General features: G+C 38.6%; 1 protein-coding gene across 6 annotated transcripts in view; it reads left to right on the plus strand.

The window, feature by feature from the left end:
* The window catches only part of pacsin3 (protein kinase C and casein kinase substrate in neurons 3), a 52,263-nt gene that overhangs the window by 25,401 nt on the left and 6,320 nt on the right, over positions 1-20,542 (plus strand). For 4 of the 6 annotated variants that reach the window (XM_049465782.1, XM_049465783.1, XM_049465784.1 and 1 more), the window contains 8 exons: positions 420-576; positions 1,515-1,750; positions 4,912-5,067; positions 9,543-9,718; positions 10,670-10,790; positions 14,923-15,056; positions 17,907-17,960; positions 19,431-19,600. In XM_049465782.1, coding sequence (XP_049321739.1) covers positions 420-576; positions 1,515-1,750; positions 4,912-5,067; positions 9,543-9,718; positions 10,670-10,790; positions 14,923-15,056; positions 17,907-17,960; positions 19,431-19,600 — 1,204 coding nt within the window. The remainder of the gene's footprint in view (positions 1-419; positions 577-1,514; positions 1,751-4,911; positions 5,068-9,542; positions 9,719-10,669; positions 10,791-14,922; positions 15,057-17,906; positions 17,961-19,430; positions 19,601-20,542) is intronic. The other 2 variants (XM_049465786.1, XM_007231834.4) reach the window with 2 other exon arrangements.

Genomic DNA, 20,542 nt, shown 5'->3' on the forward strand with positions numbered 1-20,542 from the left:
AGTAAAATATATGTTGGGATTGATATACACTATATTAAATGTAATGAGATACCTGTGCATTGATTTTTTTTTCTTCCACACAGTTCAGATGGGCTATAACTGTTTAGCCTTTGTATTGAGAATTATTTTGAATAAAATAAAACATGAAGCTAATGGCACCATTGCTAATGTCATGTGTGAATTAGAAGAGTATAGATCCCCATATTATTGAGACGTGGAACTGTGTTCTCTAGGATGATTGTGTTTCATTCAAGACTTTTAAATAGGATAAGTTGAGGAGTTTCCCTTGATTTTACAATAAACAAAGAATAAGCAGGTGTTCCAGTACTTTTGTCCATTAAGCGTATAATTTTAAATATTGGATTGTTACCATTATGATTACCTCCAACATAATCCTGTGTGTGTTTGTGTGTGTGCAGCCGGGAAACTACAAGAGGACAGTGAAGCGCATTGACGATGGATACAAGCTCTGCAACGAGCTGGTCAGCTGCTTCCAGGAGCGCGCCAAGATCGAGAAGGCCTATTCCCAGCAGCTGAACGACTGGGCCAAGAAGTGGAGAGGCGTGGTGGAGAAAGGTAACTGGGCATGTGCAGGCAGAGTCAGAGCACGGGTTCTCCCGGCTCTCTCAAAATAAACTGCCACATCAACTGTTACCCGAACACATTCCCAACAGCTGACGGGATAGCCAAGTGTCCGTAAGCAGGTTTAATTAGCAGACGTAGAGCTGCGTATTACTGGATTACTCCATACGCTAAATGTTCCTTTATAGTGTTTTAAGTTTACATTGACCTAATGGCCGTGTCTGTACATTGAGAGCAGTATTGTGACCTTACGGGAGGGTAGCGGAGAATCTAGGCCAGGATTACCTCCCTATATAGGCCTCAGACTAGGCACATGCTTTGGTTAGACCATGTGGCCAAATTAAAGCGACAGACACCTTTACCAAAATATCAATTGAGACTCAAGCTGCTTTTTGTTTTCCTTATTTGTACTTTTCATATTTGTATTCCTGTATTCTTGTATTCTGCTGTGGGCACTGGTCATAAAGTAGCTAGCTTTACTTACCCTACATTCCAACAGGCTAACAACAGAGCTAACCAGCTTTGACATTAAGTGTTTTGGGGCTTCATATATCTTATATCCCATGAGGAGCTGCATCTGTGGTTGTAAAAGTGCTTCATTTAAAACCTTCACATCAACTCAAACCTCTTTTTTTTATTATTATTATTTTGTGGAGTGGTAACTTCGTATTGAAGCTCTGGTGAACCAGACGGGTCTGGTGCCTGTGAGTCAGGGAACATGCTGATCTAAAAGCTAATCTAAGAGCGTCACAGCCAAATACTATCTTTCATAGCAAAGTTATTTCTCTGGGAAAGAATGCTCTTGTGTTGGCTTTCTCTACTCAAAATACTAAGAGCAGACGTATGGATGTTTGGGTCAAGGTTACTCTAATGCACCTAGAACCTGTGATGTTTGTGCCTATAATGTAATAATCTTTGCCTCTCTCTCACAGGCCCGCAGTATGGCACTCTAGAGAAAGCCTGGCATGCGTTTATGAACGCGGCCGACCGGCTGAGTGAGATTCACATGGAGCTGAAGGAGAGACTGGTTGGAGAGGACAGTGAGAAGGTTCGCAACTGGCAGAAGGATGCTTTCCACAAGCAGATGATCGGAGGCTTCAGGGAGACCAAAGATGCAGATGAGGGATTCCGCAAGGCCCAGAAACCCTGGGTCCGAAAACTTAAAGAAGTGAGCCTTTTTAGCTTTTATGACTGTTTTGGCTTTAATGCTTTTTTGTTTTAATATAAGTAAGCATGATAACTATTTTTTGCTGAAGATATACCGTCCCCGAAATGATTGCAATCAACAATCTTAATGTCATTTTAAGACCGTTAAATGCCACTGACATAATAATAATAATAATAATAATAGTAATAATAGAATACTAGAATAACTTAACAAAGCAATTAAACCTTTTTAAAAACAACTAAATTTTTATTAATCATTGTTTGGAAAGTATGTACCGTATTTTTCGGACTATAAGGCGCACCGTATTATAAGGCGCACGATGAGTGAACGGTCTATTTTTAGTGTTAGTCCATACACAAGGCGCACTGGATTATAAGGCGCACTAAATGAAACTTTATTTATATCAGTAACAATAACTCTGAGCAATAAATCCTTCACAATATCTGTGAAAAATAACAACATCTCTGAGCAATAAATCAACAAGCACAACAAGTACGTATTACTCCGCGACGCTCCTGACAACGGTAGCCGCAACGCTCCGACAGACCATAATATTATGTTGAAGCACAGCAAGTACGTATTACTCCGCGACGCTCCTGACAACGGTAGCCGCAACGCTCCGACAGACCATAATATTATGTTGAAGCACAGCAAGTACGTATTACTCCGCGAGGCTCCTGACAACGGTAGCCGCAACGCTCCGACAGACCATAATATTATGTTGAAGCACAGCAAGTACCGCATTACTCCGCGAGGCTTCTGACTATAATAGCGTGTTGTGCCGAATTCGGTGAATAAAACGGTTTTAAAACAGAGATAAAGATTGGATAAGTTTCATTTCTGGATGAAGTGATTTCCAGCGCTGTTTGGATATAACTGTGGATTACAGGAGACTGGATTGATGGATTCTCTTTAGTCTGGACGCGTTTTGAAGGTAGGACCTGTGGCTGAGCGCGGGTGTGTGTTCGGGGGGTGGCGGCAGTGACCGGAGGTTACCCCAGGACAAAAGGAGAGCCTTTTATTACTGGAAACATGCGCTCTGACGCAGCTCTAATTCATGAAACATACATCCTACAGTAAAAGCACAGTTCTGGAATCCGGAGAGCCAGACGGTTCGAATGGTGTATGACATGACCGCATTCGATGAAATATGGACGAACGATAAATGCAAATATGAGAGTTATGAATTATTAAAATCATAACCAAGGCATATTTCGCCCTAAATGTTTATTTTCTGAAAGGATATTCCGCTAAATAGGCTAAATAGCTCAAAAGCAGAGATTCTAAGCTTTAAAATGGTATATTGGATGTCTATATTGAACCTGTAACTGTTCATAACTATTCAGAAACACAGCCAGTTATGAAATATTAAATATTTCTGGCCCGCCGGTGGGCCAGCGCGTGTTAAGAGGTTAACTTTACTTAGAAGTGGGCGCTAAAAAGAAACAGTTTGTGCTATTACCCCAGAACGGGTGGAAAGGAAAGTTTACCGGCACCTTGTTCTGGCCACGGAGCTACAGTGGAAACTAGCTACCCTGAACCACAGCCGAGAGGCAGTACGGCAGTCAAAGGTAACCGCGCGCTAGCCCAAGAGGGGGATCTTTTTCTGGCGTGGGTGAGGAATTCTGCACAACAGAGCGCCGTGTACCACATAAAAATCGAGGTCAGTAAACACAAGCAAAATCCATACACAAGGCGCACTGCATTATAAGGCGCAATGACGATTTTTGGGAAAAAATAAGTATTTTAAGTGCGCCTTATAGCCCGAAAAATACGGTACTCTTCTCTTCACCTATTGCAGTCACTGCACACTGTGTGTTTGGAGTGGCAGTTATTGAAGCATTGGTCACTGCATGACTGGCTAAAATACTGTTTACTGTGATGTATGTGAACAAACATACAAATACAAATAAACATAACAGACAATAGCACCATTTTAAAATATTATTGAGGTCATGTCCTTTTATTGTATGATAAGTCAATAATGTAATTATCGTGACAGACCTATATATGAGTTAATCTTCTGGAGTACGGTCAGTTTCGCAAGGGGATGTAATTTAGATGAATGCTGATTAGATCTGTGATTTTAATCCAGCGTAAAATTGGAAAAAAAATTTGAGGACATTACCTTCTGTAACTGGATAAACTTACTCAGAGCACTCTCAGTAATTGTGTTAAGCCCTATTATGTTTGGTATTTGGAAAAGAAGATGTATAGTTCATATAATGCAGCATGACTTGACTTAGTTCCTATATAATCATTATAGGCCTGATGGAAACTACAATATATGTGCTTTATTTATGCTTGTTTGTAGTAATTTGCAGTAGTGTGTCTACAGCAAGAGAGCTCTGGTGGTGACACATGTACCCACAAACTCGCACACTGAAGCTAGTAGCTGATTGGTTTAAACTGTTTAAGATATAGATAGACTGGTCCAGTTTTTCTGCATCCTAATCCGATTTGAGTACTTTTAATGCTGGCAAACCAATCTTTATTACCCCACCACACAGTTTATTAGAACCTCAAAATATATTGTTTGTGTTTTTATCGCAATTTGAACATGAGCAATAGTCATGTGCAATGTTACAGCAAAATTGTCAAAGCAAATTAAATCAGACATCATATTTTTGCTGCTGATGAAAAGAATAAAAGGAAATTTAACACTATTATATCTGCTTATTATCATGAAATTTATTCAAATCAGGGCCACACAGAGTTGAATCAATGGAAAAAAAATTATAGTATTTTTTTACATATTTCTATGTTTCCAATAATGTCCAACCCTACAATTTAAGTTATTTAATATTAAGGGAACAACTTTTTATTTTTTCATTAAATAATTTACAAACAAATTTGCCTTTAAAACAAATGTGTTTTAATATTATAATGCAGTCTGACTGACCTATCTGATCATTGATCTCCCTGTCACTTTAAAATGCTGCCAGTCAGGTTTCAGTCCAGCACCCGTCCTGAATATTTTGGATATCCATGGATTATTATTGTTCCTATTTATTTGTTTTTACTTTTCAATTTGGGGTAAATACACACACTTCACCCACATACAAATCAGCCGGTAAAATCCCCCCACTGCTGAACTAATCCTGCTCAGATAGTGCTTTCCCATTTTAGAAGGTAATCGCGTTCTGTTCCATTTGTGTCAGGTGGAGTCCTCCAAGAAGAGCTACCACCAGGCCCGTAAGGAGGAGCGGACAGCAGTGACCCGCGAGACCCACGCCAAGGCTGACACAACCAAGTCCCAGGAGGAAGTGCGCAAGTTCACAGACAGAGTGGAGAAATGCAACCAGGAGGCAGAAAAGGTAATAAAGGGCAAATATCAGTTCATGAATTTAACTTGCTGTAACTAGAGTGACATGTCAGATGTTATGGGAAACATATCCAAGACGTTTGTTTTGTTTCATGAAAGCTAAAGAATGCTACACTGAGGTGTGGGATGTGTGTGTGGGGTCTCCTGCATTAAATCTTCTCTCTCTGGCTGTATAGGATGTCTCTCTTTTCAAGCCCCCCCCCCCCCTTCTACCATCACATGGCAGGATGGCTGACAATGAGAGTTTCTGTTAACACTCTCCTCCAAGCGTGTTTTGCTGTTTAGTGACGTTGCTTTAGCAGCAGTTTAGTTATGTCATTCAGTTTACTGTGAATGAAATGTGCTCGCTGGACTTGGCCATGATGTATCTGAGGGTGTGCCAGTTCATTGGTGTCTGTGTGTATGTGAGTATGTGTGTCTGGTGTGTGTGTGTGTCCTTTGGGAGCACGGTGGGTGGAGACGGGAATTTCAGAGTTTCTGTGAACTCGAGACAAGACACGGCTTGTTTGATAATAATGCAGCAGTGGTAAGGAAACCTTTGTGTGGTTTTGCATCGACTTTGGCAGTAATTTCATTGTACGTTTATGGCAACATGTAATAAAGTCTCAGTGTTGTTAATTTTAGGAAGGCAGATGTTGTGGGATGTCTTTACACCTCCACTTAAATCTCACTCTAACTGCTCACTGGGCCTGGTCTCTTTTTTCCTCATTCACCTAGTCGTGAGAACAATAAGAAACAGCTTCTCTTTTTACACTCTGTATGCCGTCAGAGCGAATTCCCCCCCGATGAAGCAGGTGCTGTGCCTGGGAAACGGTTGTATAGTTTTACACTGATGGGTGTCAGGTACAAACAATCTGCCTTAACCTGTATTCCCAAAACAAAACATTTGAAGTTAACAGAACCTGGTTCACAGGTTAGAACATTGTGTGTCGCAAGTGTGTTAAATAATGTTGTGCAGAATACGCTACAGCTTCATTTATCTTGGATTATTCGTTGTTATTTCGTCAGAGAAATAACTTTTTCTTGTTAATGGACCCAAATAATATCTGATATTATATTAGCTATGACATCAGTAATTTCGCTAATATCAACGAGAGTAGCTGACATCTAGTAGACATCAGTTAAGAGGAGCAATCATCTAGCTGACATGAACCAGAGTAGCTAACATAAGCTACATTAGTTAACATCAAGCTGACATCCGTTAAGAGGAGCTTACATCTAGCAGACATCAGCTAGTGTAGCTAACATCAGATAAAGTAGTTAGCTTTGAGATGCCGACGTCTAACTAACATTAGCTGGAAGAGGTAACATCAGCTAAAGTAACCAACAGACGTAGAGAAGAAGTAAAGAACTAGTGTTTATCTAGCATCAGCTAGATGGGCTGTCAGCTAAATTACTTAGTTAAGTCTAGCTAACATCAGTGGCTAACATACGGTAGAGAACTAATGTTTTCAAACATCATCTAGAAGGGCTAACATTTAACCAATGTCACCTAAATTATTTAGTTGAGTCTAGCTAACATCAAATAGATTAGTTAGCAGATTATAAGCAATAGATTATAAGCAAATTGCTGCCAGGATTGATGCTCGTGTGGAGAAAGAAAACATAATATAAAGACTGCCGCGGCTATAATGTACAGTAATTTATCAGTCAACATTAGCTAACATACTTAATATCTAACCAACATGAGCTGGAGTAGCTAATATCAGCTTGAGGTGCTGACATTTAACTAACATTAGCTAGAGGAACTAACATCTAGCTAACATCAGATGGAGTAGTTGACCTCTAACTAACATTAGCTAAAGGAGCTAACATCTAATTATCATTAGCTAGAGGAGCTAACATCAGCTAGAGTAGTTGACATCTAACTAACATTATACAACAGTTAGTTCCGACCTCACAATCTGATTGGTTGAGAAGTGATCTAGCCGTGATGATATTTCGTGATAACATCAGCAGCGTTAGCTTAGCACAGACTAGCACTCAGCCGTGGCAAGCTCGCCCGCAGCGCTGGCTCGTCTTTCGTGGAAAAAAGGGAACGAAAATCGCTCGGTTAATGCCGTCTTACAGCCAGAACGCTAACCAGCCAGGCTAGGCTAAGCTAAGTTAATGCTGAGCTAAAGCAAGCTACGCTAACCTAACCACAGTCCAGCCAGCTAGCTAAAACCAACACCACCCAGGAAAATAAGCAGAAATGCTAAAATTTGCGGCTTTCACCTGAAGACAACTCCACAGAGCAGGAGAGGAGAGTATCAGCGTTATTTCACACTCCTAACGTTACCATCTTCACTATTACCACTTTTGCTTTCAAGCTAACTTTCGTGGTGTTAGTCTGCCTGAACCATACACTGTATGTAGTTAAGTTGGGGTGGAACTACTTTTTGGCGGAAGGCTCAGTCCATATTAAAGCATATTCAAACAGAATTTCTAAAAGTTCTTTGATTTATTTTCTTTATTTATTTAGTAAAAAAAGAAACTGTTGTATAAAAGCAATAGAACACTCGAGGTCGTGTGTTATCGTGAATAACATCACGGCTGTGATGATCTGCGACCAAATCACAGCCGTGATGTTATTTCGCGATAACACACTCCCTCTCGTGTTCTATTGCTTAATTAGCCACTGGAGCTGACCCTCTAACAGCTAATTGGCTAAAGTAGCATTTGCAGTAATATATACTAATTTTTCATAGCAAGCAGCAGATCAAATCAAAGTTGGGTTAATGTAGCATTTCATGCTAGTACCACCAAGTAATAGCTACTAATAGGCCACTATTTAACTGCTGTAGGCTTTAATAGTTAACCAAATCTCACTTTGTCTTTTACATATATTTGTATTACTATTATCAGCTAAAACTCCATAATCATGATGAATATTAGTCATGTTTGTCCCTTCTCAAACACAATAGCCTTGTCCACTGTAACATACTTTTTATTTCAGTATATAAGCCTTCGTTTTTTGTACAGATGTGCATTGTAATCCTACTAGTTTTGATCTGCTGAATATCATTTGTTATAATTTGCCTAGCAGAATAACTTTGACAGCATACAACACACACAGGTATTACATGTACCAGCTTCACCCTTAGGCCCGTTATGGAAATGCTGACTGGAGTGTCAACTTCACAGCTTCATTACAGGCCAAAGTTCCTCTGAGTGGTGTAAACATATGATGTGTTGCAAAGACACAAGGTTCTTATGTTGTATTGGTGCATGTAAACAAAGTGTGGATAACTAAGTGGCTAAAATCCATTACTATGTGTATACTGTACAGTAAATTAAATCATTAGAACCTATAAACTAAATTGCATAACTTAATATGTACAATGAATGATTATTGTAGTGACACACTTGAATTAAACTCTGGTTATACAAATGTAGTACCTGTCAGTCTACATTAATGTTGTGTATGTGTGTACAATGTAATGTAGTGGCTAATAAGCATTAACATTCATTTTTGTTGTATGGTTGTGTACAATGTATTGCTAATGTAGAAACAAACAAGCTGCCATTACTAATTTTAACTGGTTAACAGGAGGGATAACCACAATTACTGATGTGTGGCTACATTGTATTGCCGTATGTAGGGCTGGGCGATATGAGCAAAAAATGCATATCACGATATGATACAATATAATCCCAATGTAGATAAAAAAAATAGTATAAAAAACACCACCTGTCTGACACAGCTTGGTGAACTATAGTACAGATATCGTATCCTAAAAATCTAAAGATATTTTCACGACACACAATTTATTACAATATGTTGGCATGCAGACAAAATGCATCAGATTCCTAAAAACTGCTATTTAAATACTCTTGCATGTATGGGACAGTGACTTTTATTTTTACTGCACATCATCTAATTAAAACAGAAGTTTTTATACTCTTTGTAATAAAATATACAATTTCAGGTTCAGTGTTCCTGAGGCATTGATTGTGTCCTCAATAAGCTTATTTCGAACAATGTATCACAATACGAAATACTGATATATTGCCCAGCACTAGCTGTGTGTATACAAAATGTGGCTAACCTAGTGGCTATAAACCTCCATTACTAAACTTATTAAACCATAGTGTAAAGCACTATGCATACAATATAACAATAAATCATCAATGCTAACGTATGGCTGCTTCATATATTATATATATATATATATATATATAAAACTAATGTATAAGTTGCATTATATAGCTGTATGTATACAAATCATGGCTAACAAAGTGACTGCAACTGGTAAACCTCTGTGACTAACGTATGGCTACATTAGACTTGTAGCTTCACTGTACACCACAGTATACCTACAGTCAGTAGTTATAGATGTAGTAATGTGATTTTATTTATATATATTTAACTACCACAATACACAGTGCTGCAATTTAGTACGATACTGATCAACCACTGTGTTTTTGGCAACATGCTTATAAGTTATTATATATTAATCAGCTGGTTTGCCTCTTGTTCCTCAGGCGAAGGAGCGCTATGAGAAAGCTCTGGACGAGCTAAACCGCTGCAACCCGCGCTACATGGAGGACATGGAGCAGGTGTTTGAGATCACCCAGGAGGCAGAGAAGAAGCGGCTATGTTTCTTCAAAGAGGTGATGCTGGACATCCACCAGCATTTGGACCTTTCCAGCAGTGATGGGTGAGTATTGTACATACTCTCAGCTGAAGGTTGAAGGCCAAGTGTCATTGACCGTCATATTTATGTTTGATTTAGTATGTTTTGAGATTTTCCTCAAGGTTGATATTCAACCGCACTTCTCATTTCAACTGACTTAATGGAAAATTCCTGCCCAGCATTTGAGACAGCATGTGCCTTTCCCAAATCCTGATGCGTGCAACAGCGTTTCAGATCCCTTGAGGCTCTTTTAATAATTCCCAGTCATATATATGTGTGCAGCAGGAAATTGGTGCAAATATGTCAAAAATGTTAACTATTAATAAGTAGCTGCAGTTCTCTTTGACCATGAGCTCTTAGGCTGTTATCGTTGTTTATTTAAGAAGGAATGTTCAACCTCATGTTGTCCATTAACCAAGGTCTTTTTGGAAAGAGGTTGTGGCAAAGGATAAAGTCTGAGCTTCGTCCCACAGTTTGTTCACGAACAAATATTGTCTTATTGCCATAATATGTACATACTGACATGGATGTGACTGAAGTTCAGTTCAAGCCTGAGACACAAAACATCCCCAAACACTTGTGCTGCTCTTGGGAACAACAGAATATAGTTTTCTTTTGTGCTCCCTGTAATTATCTGGCTTCTGTCGAGCTGTTAGTCCCGCTGTGTAATTTGCGTTCAGGAATCTCCGCTCTGATCCGGTGTGTTTGTTTAAGGTGTGTTTGCTCCATCCCACCCAATTTCCAGCCTTTCATCAGCCACCACTCCTCTTAAACATTACCGAAACTCAAGTACCTGTGTACAAAGGGTTATGTTAAATAACTCATTTGGAGTTATGAACTAAACTGTTCATAATTGTAGATTCCCTAGTAATTGTTTTAAGCCTGCTTCTGCTAACTGTGGCGCCTGAGGAAAACAAATCAACAAAAAAATACAGACAGCTGTTTATATAATGGCTGTGCAAATACCTCACTTAGGTTTAAGGCCTTGTACCGAGACCTGAGCCAGAGCATCAATGCAGCCAATGACTCGGAGGATCTGCGATGGTGGAGGAACACCCATGGACCTGGCATGAGCATGAACTGGCCCCAGTTTGAGGTATAGTATGAACTATCCCTAGTTTCATGTAAAATTGTTGGGGCACAGTTTGAGCTAGACATATTGAAGAACATTATGAGAATACAGTATGAGGTACAATGTGTGCTAATCTAATTTTGAGGTACCCTGTGTCCACCTTCCAGTTTGAGATGTCCTTCTGCTCTCTGAACTTTTGATTCCTTTCGTATTACCTTCCTACAACACAGAAACGACCAAGAGTCTAGAAAGCTTATAAATCATAGCTGCAGAATAAAGTGGCCGAGCGATTCCTCATATTTATACCATATCTTCCCTCCGAAATGTATATTTTTCAAGTGGGAATAAAAATGAGTGGATGGTGAATGCCTCAAGGGATATATATATATATATATTTTTTTAATGCCATTTGAAGCAATACATTTTTTGTGCCCTTCTTCTTGTCGGAAGCTGGACCATGATACATGCACGCGTTGAGCTTTGACACACCCACAAGCGACAAACATGGGGGGTGACACGAGCAACTCGTCACGTTTTAGTGTGAGCGCAGGGTCAGTCCCAGTTTGTGCTATAGTATGACCTAAGCCCAGTTTGTGCTATATTAAGGTCTAACCGCAGAATGAGCTATGGTATAGATTAACCAAAAGCAACAGTAAGACCTAACTTCTGTTTGAGCTAGGATATGAACTGAAGTTATTAGGTTCTGTATGGCCTAAACCCCAGTTTAAGCTACAATTAATTATATTTAGTGGTATGCTATTAATGGCTCTACCCCACGCTGAAGTACAGTATGACTTAACCCCATTACAGTATGACTTGCAGTATGAGCTACAATGGGACCTATCCCAGTTTCAGCTATGATATGAATTGAATGTGTGCTTTGAACTACAGTAGTAGCAGTATGAAGTACCCTTTCAAATTAGCCCAAGTTTGAGGTACAGTAGCAGGTACCCCCATTCTGTGCTACAGTGTGAATTGCACCCCTTCAACTCTGAAAAGGCCATTTTATTTATAATGTTTGTTGAGCAGACATGCCAATCCAGTATTTTTCCAGCCATGAACAAATGAACTGACATGCTAACATTTGCTTAGCGAAAAGATGTGGCATTTCCAGTAGGCGCTCCAGTAGGCTTCCAGTAGCTGTATCCGAGTTGTCATTCGGCGAATCATTTTGAGCCGCGAGTGCTGGGCTTGGTGAATTCTAATGGGCCCGGGGTGAATGCGCTGTTGTCTCTGGCCTCAGGAATGCCAGATTCTTCTCGCTGTGCCAGAACCCTCTCCTCTTTTCCCCTCCCCTTTTTCCTCCCATCTCTTTAGCGGCCCTCAGACCCTGAGGATAAAATTGCCCATCCGTCAACACCGCAACTCCACCACGCCACCCACATGGTGGCAGAGTCAACGGGCTCAGCGTTTGTGTAAATGAAAACGTGGTAGTGTTTGCTCAGCTTGAGTGCATCCTAAATATTTCCCCTGTACCTGAATGCCTAATTAAGCAGTCGGAGGCGTCTGCCTCAGGGTCGCATGGTTAGCATAAGGCTGCCTCCCCAAAGCTTTGCAGAACAGGTTAATGAACTGTGCAGTAGAAGTGTGATGTCCTCGCTCTTCTTCCTGCACACTGGGCCTCTTTGTGAGGACCAAGGCTGTATTTGGCTCTGCGGTGCTGTGGTGGTGCACTGCCTCCGGATGGTGGCACAGCGTGTAACAAGCAAAGCAGCCAGAGACAACATTACAGTACAGCTGCAACCAAGGTCGCATTAACCCAGTGGGTTCTAGGGCCCAAGCACCTGAAAAAGCATTGAAGGGCTAGACAAGATGAAGTAATCTGTGCCAAATGTAGATGGAAATACATACGTTAAGGTAAAAAAAAAAACACCTGTGCATTGTGAGTTTTGTGTAAGTGGAGTTCATGATCTTTGTCAGCATTGTTGGCAAGATAAGAAACATGTCACTTGTGCCAGATAAGCTACTGTAGCAGGGGAAGTATGTAAGGAAGCTTTTAAGTACACAGTCGAATTTATACAGAAAAATAATAAAATAGACCAGTTTCTGCTGGTAACTAGTTTTAAATAATCTAAGATAGTCTTTGAGGATTAACAAGCTCTAGACCAACATATGTATGCTTCATCTGATTTTGGTCACTACAGTTACACTATAAACAATCAAAAATAAACTCTGGTCAACCAGAGCTAAAATAACAGAGATAAACATGTAGCTTGAAATATTTTTGATAGATAAAATGTTTTAGACGTGCACTATCATTAAAACATCATGTCTGGCACCACAGCGCTAGTTTCACCCTAGGTTGTCATCTACACCTTTGATTACTTGGAAATTGTGAAAGTACAGTTTTGTCTTTCTTGTTGTCTTCATTATTGTGGTTCACTGCGGATCTTTAAAAAACATATATAAAGGAAAAATTTAACTTGCATGACAACATAGTTAGTAAGTGCTACAATCTTGAACTACAATCATCTGGATTACTTGCAAACAGCTTTCTTTTTGTTTTCTTCTATGGTGTTGCCATTGTGGCCTGCTCTTGAGGCAGATGTGTGAACTTGAGATTAGTTTGTTATCTTACAGTTAGCTTGTGGTTTGTGTATTAGCTTTTGATTAGAATGGTTTGTGGTTACTTGTGGTTTGTGTATTAGCTTCTGATTAGTATGGTTTGTGGTTACTTGTGATTTGTGTATTAGGTTTTGATTAGTATGGTTTGTGGTTACTTGTGGTTTGTGTATTAGCTTTTGATTAGAATGGTTTGTGGTTACTGGTGGTTTGTATATTAGCTTTTGATTAGAATGGTTTGTGGTTACTTGTGGTTTGTGTATTAGCTTCTGATTAGTATGGTTTGTGGTTACTTGTGATTTGTGTATTAGGTTTTGATTAGTATGGTTTGTGGTTACTTGTGGTTTGTGTATTAGCTTCTGATTAGTATGGTTTGTGGTTACTTGTGATTTGTGTATTAGGTTTTGATTAGTATGGTTTGTGGTTACTTGTGGTTTGTGTATTAGCTTCTGATTAGTATGGTTTGTGGTTACTTGTGATTTGTGTATTAGGTTTTGATTAGTATGGTTTGTGGTTACTTGTGGTTTGTGTATTAGCTTTTGATTAGAATGGTTTGTGGTTACTGGTGGTTTGTATATTAGCTTTTGATTAGAATGGTTTGTGGTTACTGGTGGTTTGTGTATTAGCTTTTGATTAGTATGGTTTGTGGTTACTTGTGGTTTGTGTATTAGCTGCTGATTAGTATGGTTTGTGGTTACTTGTGGTTTGTGTATTAGCTTGTGGCTAGTTTTTGGCTTGTGGTTGTGTTTTTGTGGTAACTGATTCACAATGTGGCAAAGATGTTAGCTTGTTGTCAGGGACATTGCTTGTGTTTTGGGTGATAGCTTGTGGTTAGTTTTGGACCTTGGGGATTGTGTGTAAGCTTGTGGCTAGTGTAGTGACTTGTGGTTTATGTGATAGTGTGTTAATAATGTAGCTAGGGGTTAGTATGTTCGTTCATGACTTGTATGTTAGCTTGTGGCTATTGTGTTGGCTTGTGGCTAGTGTAATAGCTTGTAGTTTGTGTTGTAGTTTGGGGTAAATGTTGTATTTTGGGGTAAGTTTTGTAGCTTGGGGTAAATATTGTTGTTTGGGGTAAGTGTTGTAGCTTACGGTTTGTGTTGTGGCTTAGGGGTTACTGTGTTAGTTCATGACTTGTGTATTAGATTGTGGCTGGTGTAATGGCCTGTGGTTTCTGAGATAGTTTGTGGTTAATGTTGTAGCTTGGGGGTTAGTAATGTAGATCTGGGTTAGTATGTTAGTTCTTTATTTGTATGTTAGCTTGTGGCTAGTGTAATGGCTTGTGGTTGTGTAGCTTGGGGTTACTATGTTAGTTCATGACTTGTATGTTAGCTTGTGGCTAGTGTTGTAGTTTGGGGTCAGTGTTGTACCTTGTGGTCAGTGTGTTAGTTCGTATTTAGCTTGTAGCTTATATGTTGGCGTGTGGCTAGCATAATGGCTTGTGGCTTATATTACAGCTTGTGTCCAGTGTCGCAGTTAGTTTGTGGTTAGTATGTGAGCTTAATGGTGTGTTTTCTTGTGGTTAGTCTGGTTACTGTATATTATTTATAGATGAGGTTTTAGCATGTTGTATTTAATCTGTTTTTTTTATCAGGAATGGTCTCCAGAGGCGACTCGCTCCATCAGCCGTAAGGAGAGGAACAGCCGTGCTGATGATAACGTGGTCACCCTGACCAACATCGTCTCTGCTGGGGATGAAGGTCAACAGACCCCACAGGACAATACTCGGTAACACACATACACAATTGCTTCTTTTATTTGTTCTGAACTAATTCTCGTCTTTCTCATTTCTCAGAAAGTGTGTTTCCTGTGTGTTTGACGTTGTGTCTAGAATTTCTAAGACTGTGTGTTCTGGGAGCTGTGCGGTTACAGGGAGGAGGAAATAAGGCTTGTTATTTGAGCTGCTTGCTCTCATGGGAAAATAGATGTTTCTCATTAATCTCTTAACTCTGTACCTTCTCTTAAAGTCCCTCACTGTTAAGAGACAGATATAGTTGACCTCTTGTACTTATGCAGAGTTGCCTGAGGTGCTGAATCAGCTGTTGGCTGTAAGAATACAGTGGAACTATGGGATAATTCTGCACAAGCTTCCATTTTTCCATACTTGTTTTTTGTGAGACAATCACAAATTAATTTCATGGAAGTACCCAATAGTTGTAGGGCAATTAATATAACCAAAAGTATCAGCCTAATTTTCTCACTGCCAGTTTTCTGGGATTTTGTTATTTTGACTGAAATAATAGAAATTATTATGGAACAATAATCCACATTAGGGGTGGGAATCGATTACTATCTCACGATTCGATTCGATTCCGATTTTGGGGGCCACGATTCGATTCAAAATCGATTTTTGATTCAAAACGATTTGAATTATAAATATTTCTGCTTCTGGCTTATGAATCGTATTGAAAAAAAACCCTCCATAATATACACTGGTCCTGGAGCAAGTAATGTGTTACAAAAACAATAAAATGTGCAGGAATGTGGGTCCTCAGTGACAGAGGAATCACTGGGATATCACAATGGCGTTAATGAACAATAAATACATAAATAAATAACACTGCTTTATTACCAGGCTACTAGCGGTGGTGTGTAGGTGACGCTGCTGGGCTGATGTGATGATAGCAGTGGAGCGCTAAAGTTCAGGAGCAGCTGCTGATTAACTAGTTAATTTAAGGTGGTTGTATTTCTTCAGAAAGGGGGCAGGAGGTGGAGAAATTAATTCATATTGTCCATTCCTTAATTCCTCTGTGATGAGGAGCTGAAATTAGCTCTGATTAGCTTATTGTTATTTTTCCGTTCCGCCTTAAATGCTGCAGCCCGCTGCCACCTGTAGCGTTATTTAAGGTGGAACTGGAAAGTTAGCTAGTTAGCTAGCTAACAGTTACTGAAACTAACTACTAGCGATCTTTTTTATGCTTGTTATGAAGCATTCTGCCATAAAACATTGAAACTACACGTTAATCTAAGGTAATATAGTGCTTGTTCTGCCATCTTACCGGTGATTCTCAAACACCTACGCTCTGTGTGTGTCTGGAAGATCTCCAAAGGGACAAGCGCTATCCCCAGGGTTGCCAGGTCCAACAAAAATACCCAGCCCAAAATCAGTCTAAAACCCGCCCCTCAGAATCGATTTTGGGACATTTTAAATCGATTCTGAATCGTAGTAAATGAGAATCAAGATTCTTATGTGAATCGATTTTTTGGCACACCTCTAATCCACATATACCCCACTTCTGTGCTCAAACTCTCCTAATGCATTTTCAAGATAAAAGTTCAGCAACTATATACATTCAGGCAGGTAGTAATGTGAAGTAAAGTAAAGAATAAAGAGGAGGGACAAATAAAGCAAAATACAATTAAGAAATCAATACCTAAAAATAAAATTGTACAACAACTTTAAACCAAAGACACCAGATAAGTACACTTACTGCGAAATAGTACATTAATTAAGTTAATTATTAAATAAATGGTCAATTCAAAATGTCATTCTTCACTGCTCGCACTTATTAATTATATTTTTTTATATCATTATATGTATTGATGTTATGAATACATTTAATTTAACTATCAAGCTTAAGATTTATATTAGTCATAGAGTGTTTACAGAAGAAAACCCCTTTTCGGCCAAGACGTGTCAAATTTAAGTAAAACAGGGTGAATTTTTTTTTTTATATAATATATTCATAATACATAATATATTAATTTTCAATTCACTATCAAATTGCATATTAATGGAGGATCATTATTATATTCTTTTTACAAGCAGATATTAAAAGCAGGGTTCATACAGTCATGAAAAACCTGGAAAAGTCATGGAATTTGAAAATAGTAATTTCCAGGCCTGGATAAGTTTTGGAAAAATACAAACACTCAGACAGTTTTGAAAAAGTCATGGAAATTTGGTCTACAAATCTTTGTGTTTCCGTTTATCGATGGAGAAAATACCTCAACTCAAAGATAATTCATTAATTTAGCCCTCCACAATGGAGCTCTCAGGATCTGACACACTATATTATTGTTAAAGATTGTGTGTCAGATTCATTGTAGGGCTACTATAATCAATTTTAATTATATTTTTTGTTGATTGTTGGTTTTATTGTCCATGTCTGCACCGTTTTAAAAATCATATGGTAACCTTGATGGCATGAAAAGTCATGAAAAAATCATGGAAATTTATTGGTTAAAAGGTGTATGAACCCTTTAAAACACCGAATTAATATTTATCTGACCCATCTTACTTCTAGTTCCCTAGAAATAAAACATCAAATTCCATACTACAATCTTATTGTGTAATATATGCCCAGTAATGGTGTTATGAACTGCACAGTCACAACCTTTGTGGTGTTTTTTTTCTGTTTCTGGGCTAAACTTATCAGTGTTTGTGTGTCTGTATTGAGTCAAGTTGGTTAAAAATGTCAGTAGCACAGCAAAAACTAGGGTCCAACATGTGTGTGTACTCACACACACACTACCTCATACTCAGACACAGTCTCACATAAGGCGGAGTGTATTATTAAGCACAGCAGCTTCCACCCTCATTAGTCTGGTCTGTGTGTGACTCTTTTAAACCCGCAGGTGGCGCGGAGGGGACGCCCATTACGAGAGCCTCACTGACTTGTCCCAGAGCACGTTAGTGACCTGGCACTTCCTCTGTAGCTTTCTGTTGATCAGGGGGCAGCAGAGCAGACGCAGATGCCTCATTTAACCTGTATTTAACAATATACACTCTCCTGCTTCACATGTATCAGTTCAGACAGTTCAGAAGTACCCACATTTCATAATTGGCCTGTTGAACAATGCCTTAATTGGAATACAGACAGGGAGCGTCTGCGCTGCTTGCTGCCCCTTGGGAGCGCTAGTCTTTTTATAACCCAATCATCTGAGACCACAGCCATGATGGGAAAGGTTTAGAAGAGCTACTCTGTGGTGTAATGGATGCTGGGATTTGGAGATTGCTCTCTGTCCTTATTTGGAAACTGATGTCTGTTATATCAGCAAACTTGATAATTAGATGTTGTAGTCATTAGTTCTGAGTGATTCATCACCTTTCAGAAACAAAAATCAATGTCTGTCTTCATGATTTACTAACATCCTGTTCTTGTATTTTCCCTAAATGTACAACATTTAAATTGCAATTATTAACATCAGATCCCCATGGAAAAAGGTTTCATTTCTGACATAGAGAATGTGGTTAACACATGTATTTTGTAATAAATGGTGTACCGAAACTCTTGGCCTAATACTTCAATTTGAGTTAAACCTAAAACTAAACTTTTTGAAAGGTGTACTAAAAGAAGGTATAACATTCTGATTTTAATTACCAAAAAATTACCCCTAAACACCTTATTACTTAAACATATTAGCTTTACTTGCACATATTACTTACACACATGTAAAACTTGTTATTACATGTATCAGCATTATAACTGTCTCACTGCCAGTTCTCTGTGTTTTTTCTCTTTTGACTGAGTCACAAAAGTTAAACAAAAGTATGATGTGGTACCATGTAGAGTCAAAAAAAGTCAAAAATAGGAAAGCATTAGTTTGAGACCCTAAAAACAGGAAAATTAGGCTAATCATTTTTTTGAGATATTAAATTAGAAATAAATGTAAAATGAAAAAAATATATATTTTAGGTTTAAGATAATAAGTACAACATTCAATATTTTAAGATTACTTTGAGACCATTTAAAATGGTATTAGTATAATATGGAATAATCTGGTATACTGCTGTAGGTTAAAAAATAGAAATCATTATTTTTAAATGCCCACATTTTAGAAGTCATTATTTTTAGATTTGAAAGTCCAGGAAAATAATATTTTGAATTATATGAGATCAAAGAGAGTCAATGAGACCAATGAGATTCAATACATTTAAGATTCAAGAAATTCTTATTTTGATTTATTCAGTGAACATTTTGGGAACATTTTTTGTAAACTATATTAAAGCCTTTAGGAACACAGTAATTATTTTGATATATATAAATTGTCTTTAGTATATATTTATAACTTTTTGTTGGTCAAAGTTTCGGTGCATCTCTGATTCTAAAGATCATTAAATTTGACTGTAATCTGTGCCTGTCTTTCTGTTTAACTCAGAGCTGCTAAAGACTACTCCTCTGACTGGTCTGATGAAGAGAGCCCCAAGAAGTACATAGCAGCGAACGGCGTGGAGGCGGAGGAGGAGGAAGAGAAGGTAGCGGGTGTGCGCGTTAGAGCTCTGTATGATTACACTGGCCAAGAGGCTGATGAGCTGAGCTTTAAAGCAGGTATTAATCCCTACTAATGCTTATTAATGGCACACAAACACACATACACAAACACACTGCTGGACCACAACAGGCCGTGATGGACCACGCTGAAAGTTTGTAGAATGGCAGATTCGTCCGAATGCCCTGCTTTGTGTTTGTGCTTCTCTCAGACCAGAAGATGGTTGATCAGCAGCTGGCAGCAGCTCTCCTGAATCAATCGATCGATCTGATCGTCTGATAGAGGACAAAGCAGAGCTGGACCAATCTGAGCATGAGAGTGTTGGTGTGATTCTGAATGAAAACAATCACCTGAAAAGACCTAAAAGGACATTTCATATGGGTTTTCCTTAAGATTGTTGTTATTTATACGTTTGAGGAGGATAGGGCTGCACCCTTTATTGTTTGGTTAAATGAATGTGTTTGAGGAATCTAAGGAACATAAATAATTTAGGGTAAAATAGTCTGTAGCAGATCTGTAATCATCTCACATTAAAGATAAATTAAGCTAAAAATCTACCGCAATTAATTACGTCATATCTTATGTATGTAGGAGGATACACAAAACAGTCTTGGCACGTGCAAAATATATTGAAACTAGTATAGTATCCCATGACTTTTGCATCTCCCATTAAAGCTAAAGAACACTGCACTGACCTGTGGGATATTTGTATGAGCCTTATGCATTAAATATAGGGGTGGGACAATAAACCCATAGTGCGATAAACTGTATGTTTCTGTATTGCATTGTAGCGCCAAATATCAATACATTATATTAGTAAATTAGTAAAGTAGTTCCTTATGATACATCTCTGATTTTAGTGACTGTGATATGCTAAAATAATCCCTAATATTGTTTCAATACATGGTCATGTCAAATATTGTACTTTCCCAACCTTTAACCAGTGGGATAAAGGAAAGGTATGTTGTATTTTAGGCCAAAGATGTTTCCTCTCTCTATTG

This window comes from Astyanax mexicanus, chromosome 16 (assembly GCF_023375975.1).
Source record: "Astyanax mexicanus isolate ESR-SI-001 chromosome 16, AstMex3_surface, whole genome shotgun sequence".
Taxonomy (NCBI): Eukaryota; Metazoa; Chordata; class Actinopteri; order Characiformes; family Acestrorhamphidae; genus Astyanax; species Astyanax mexicanus.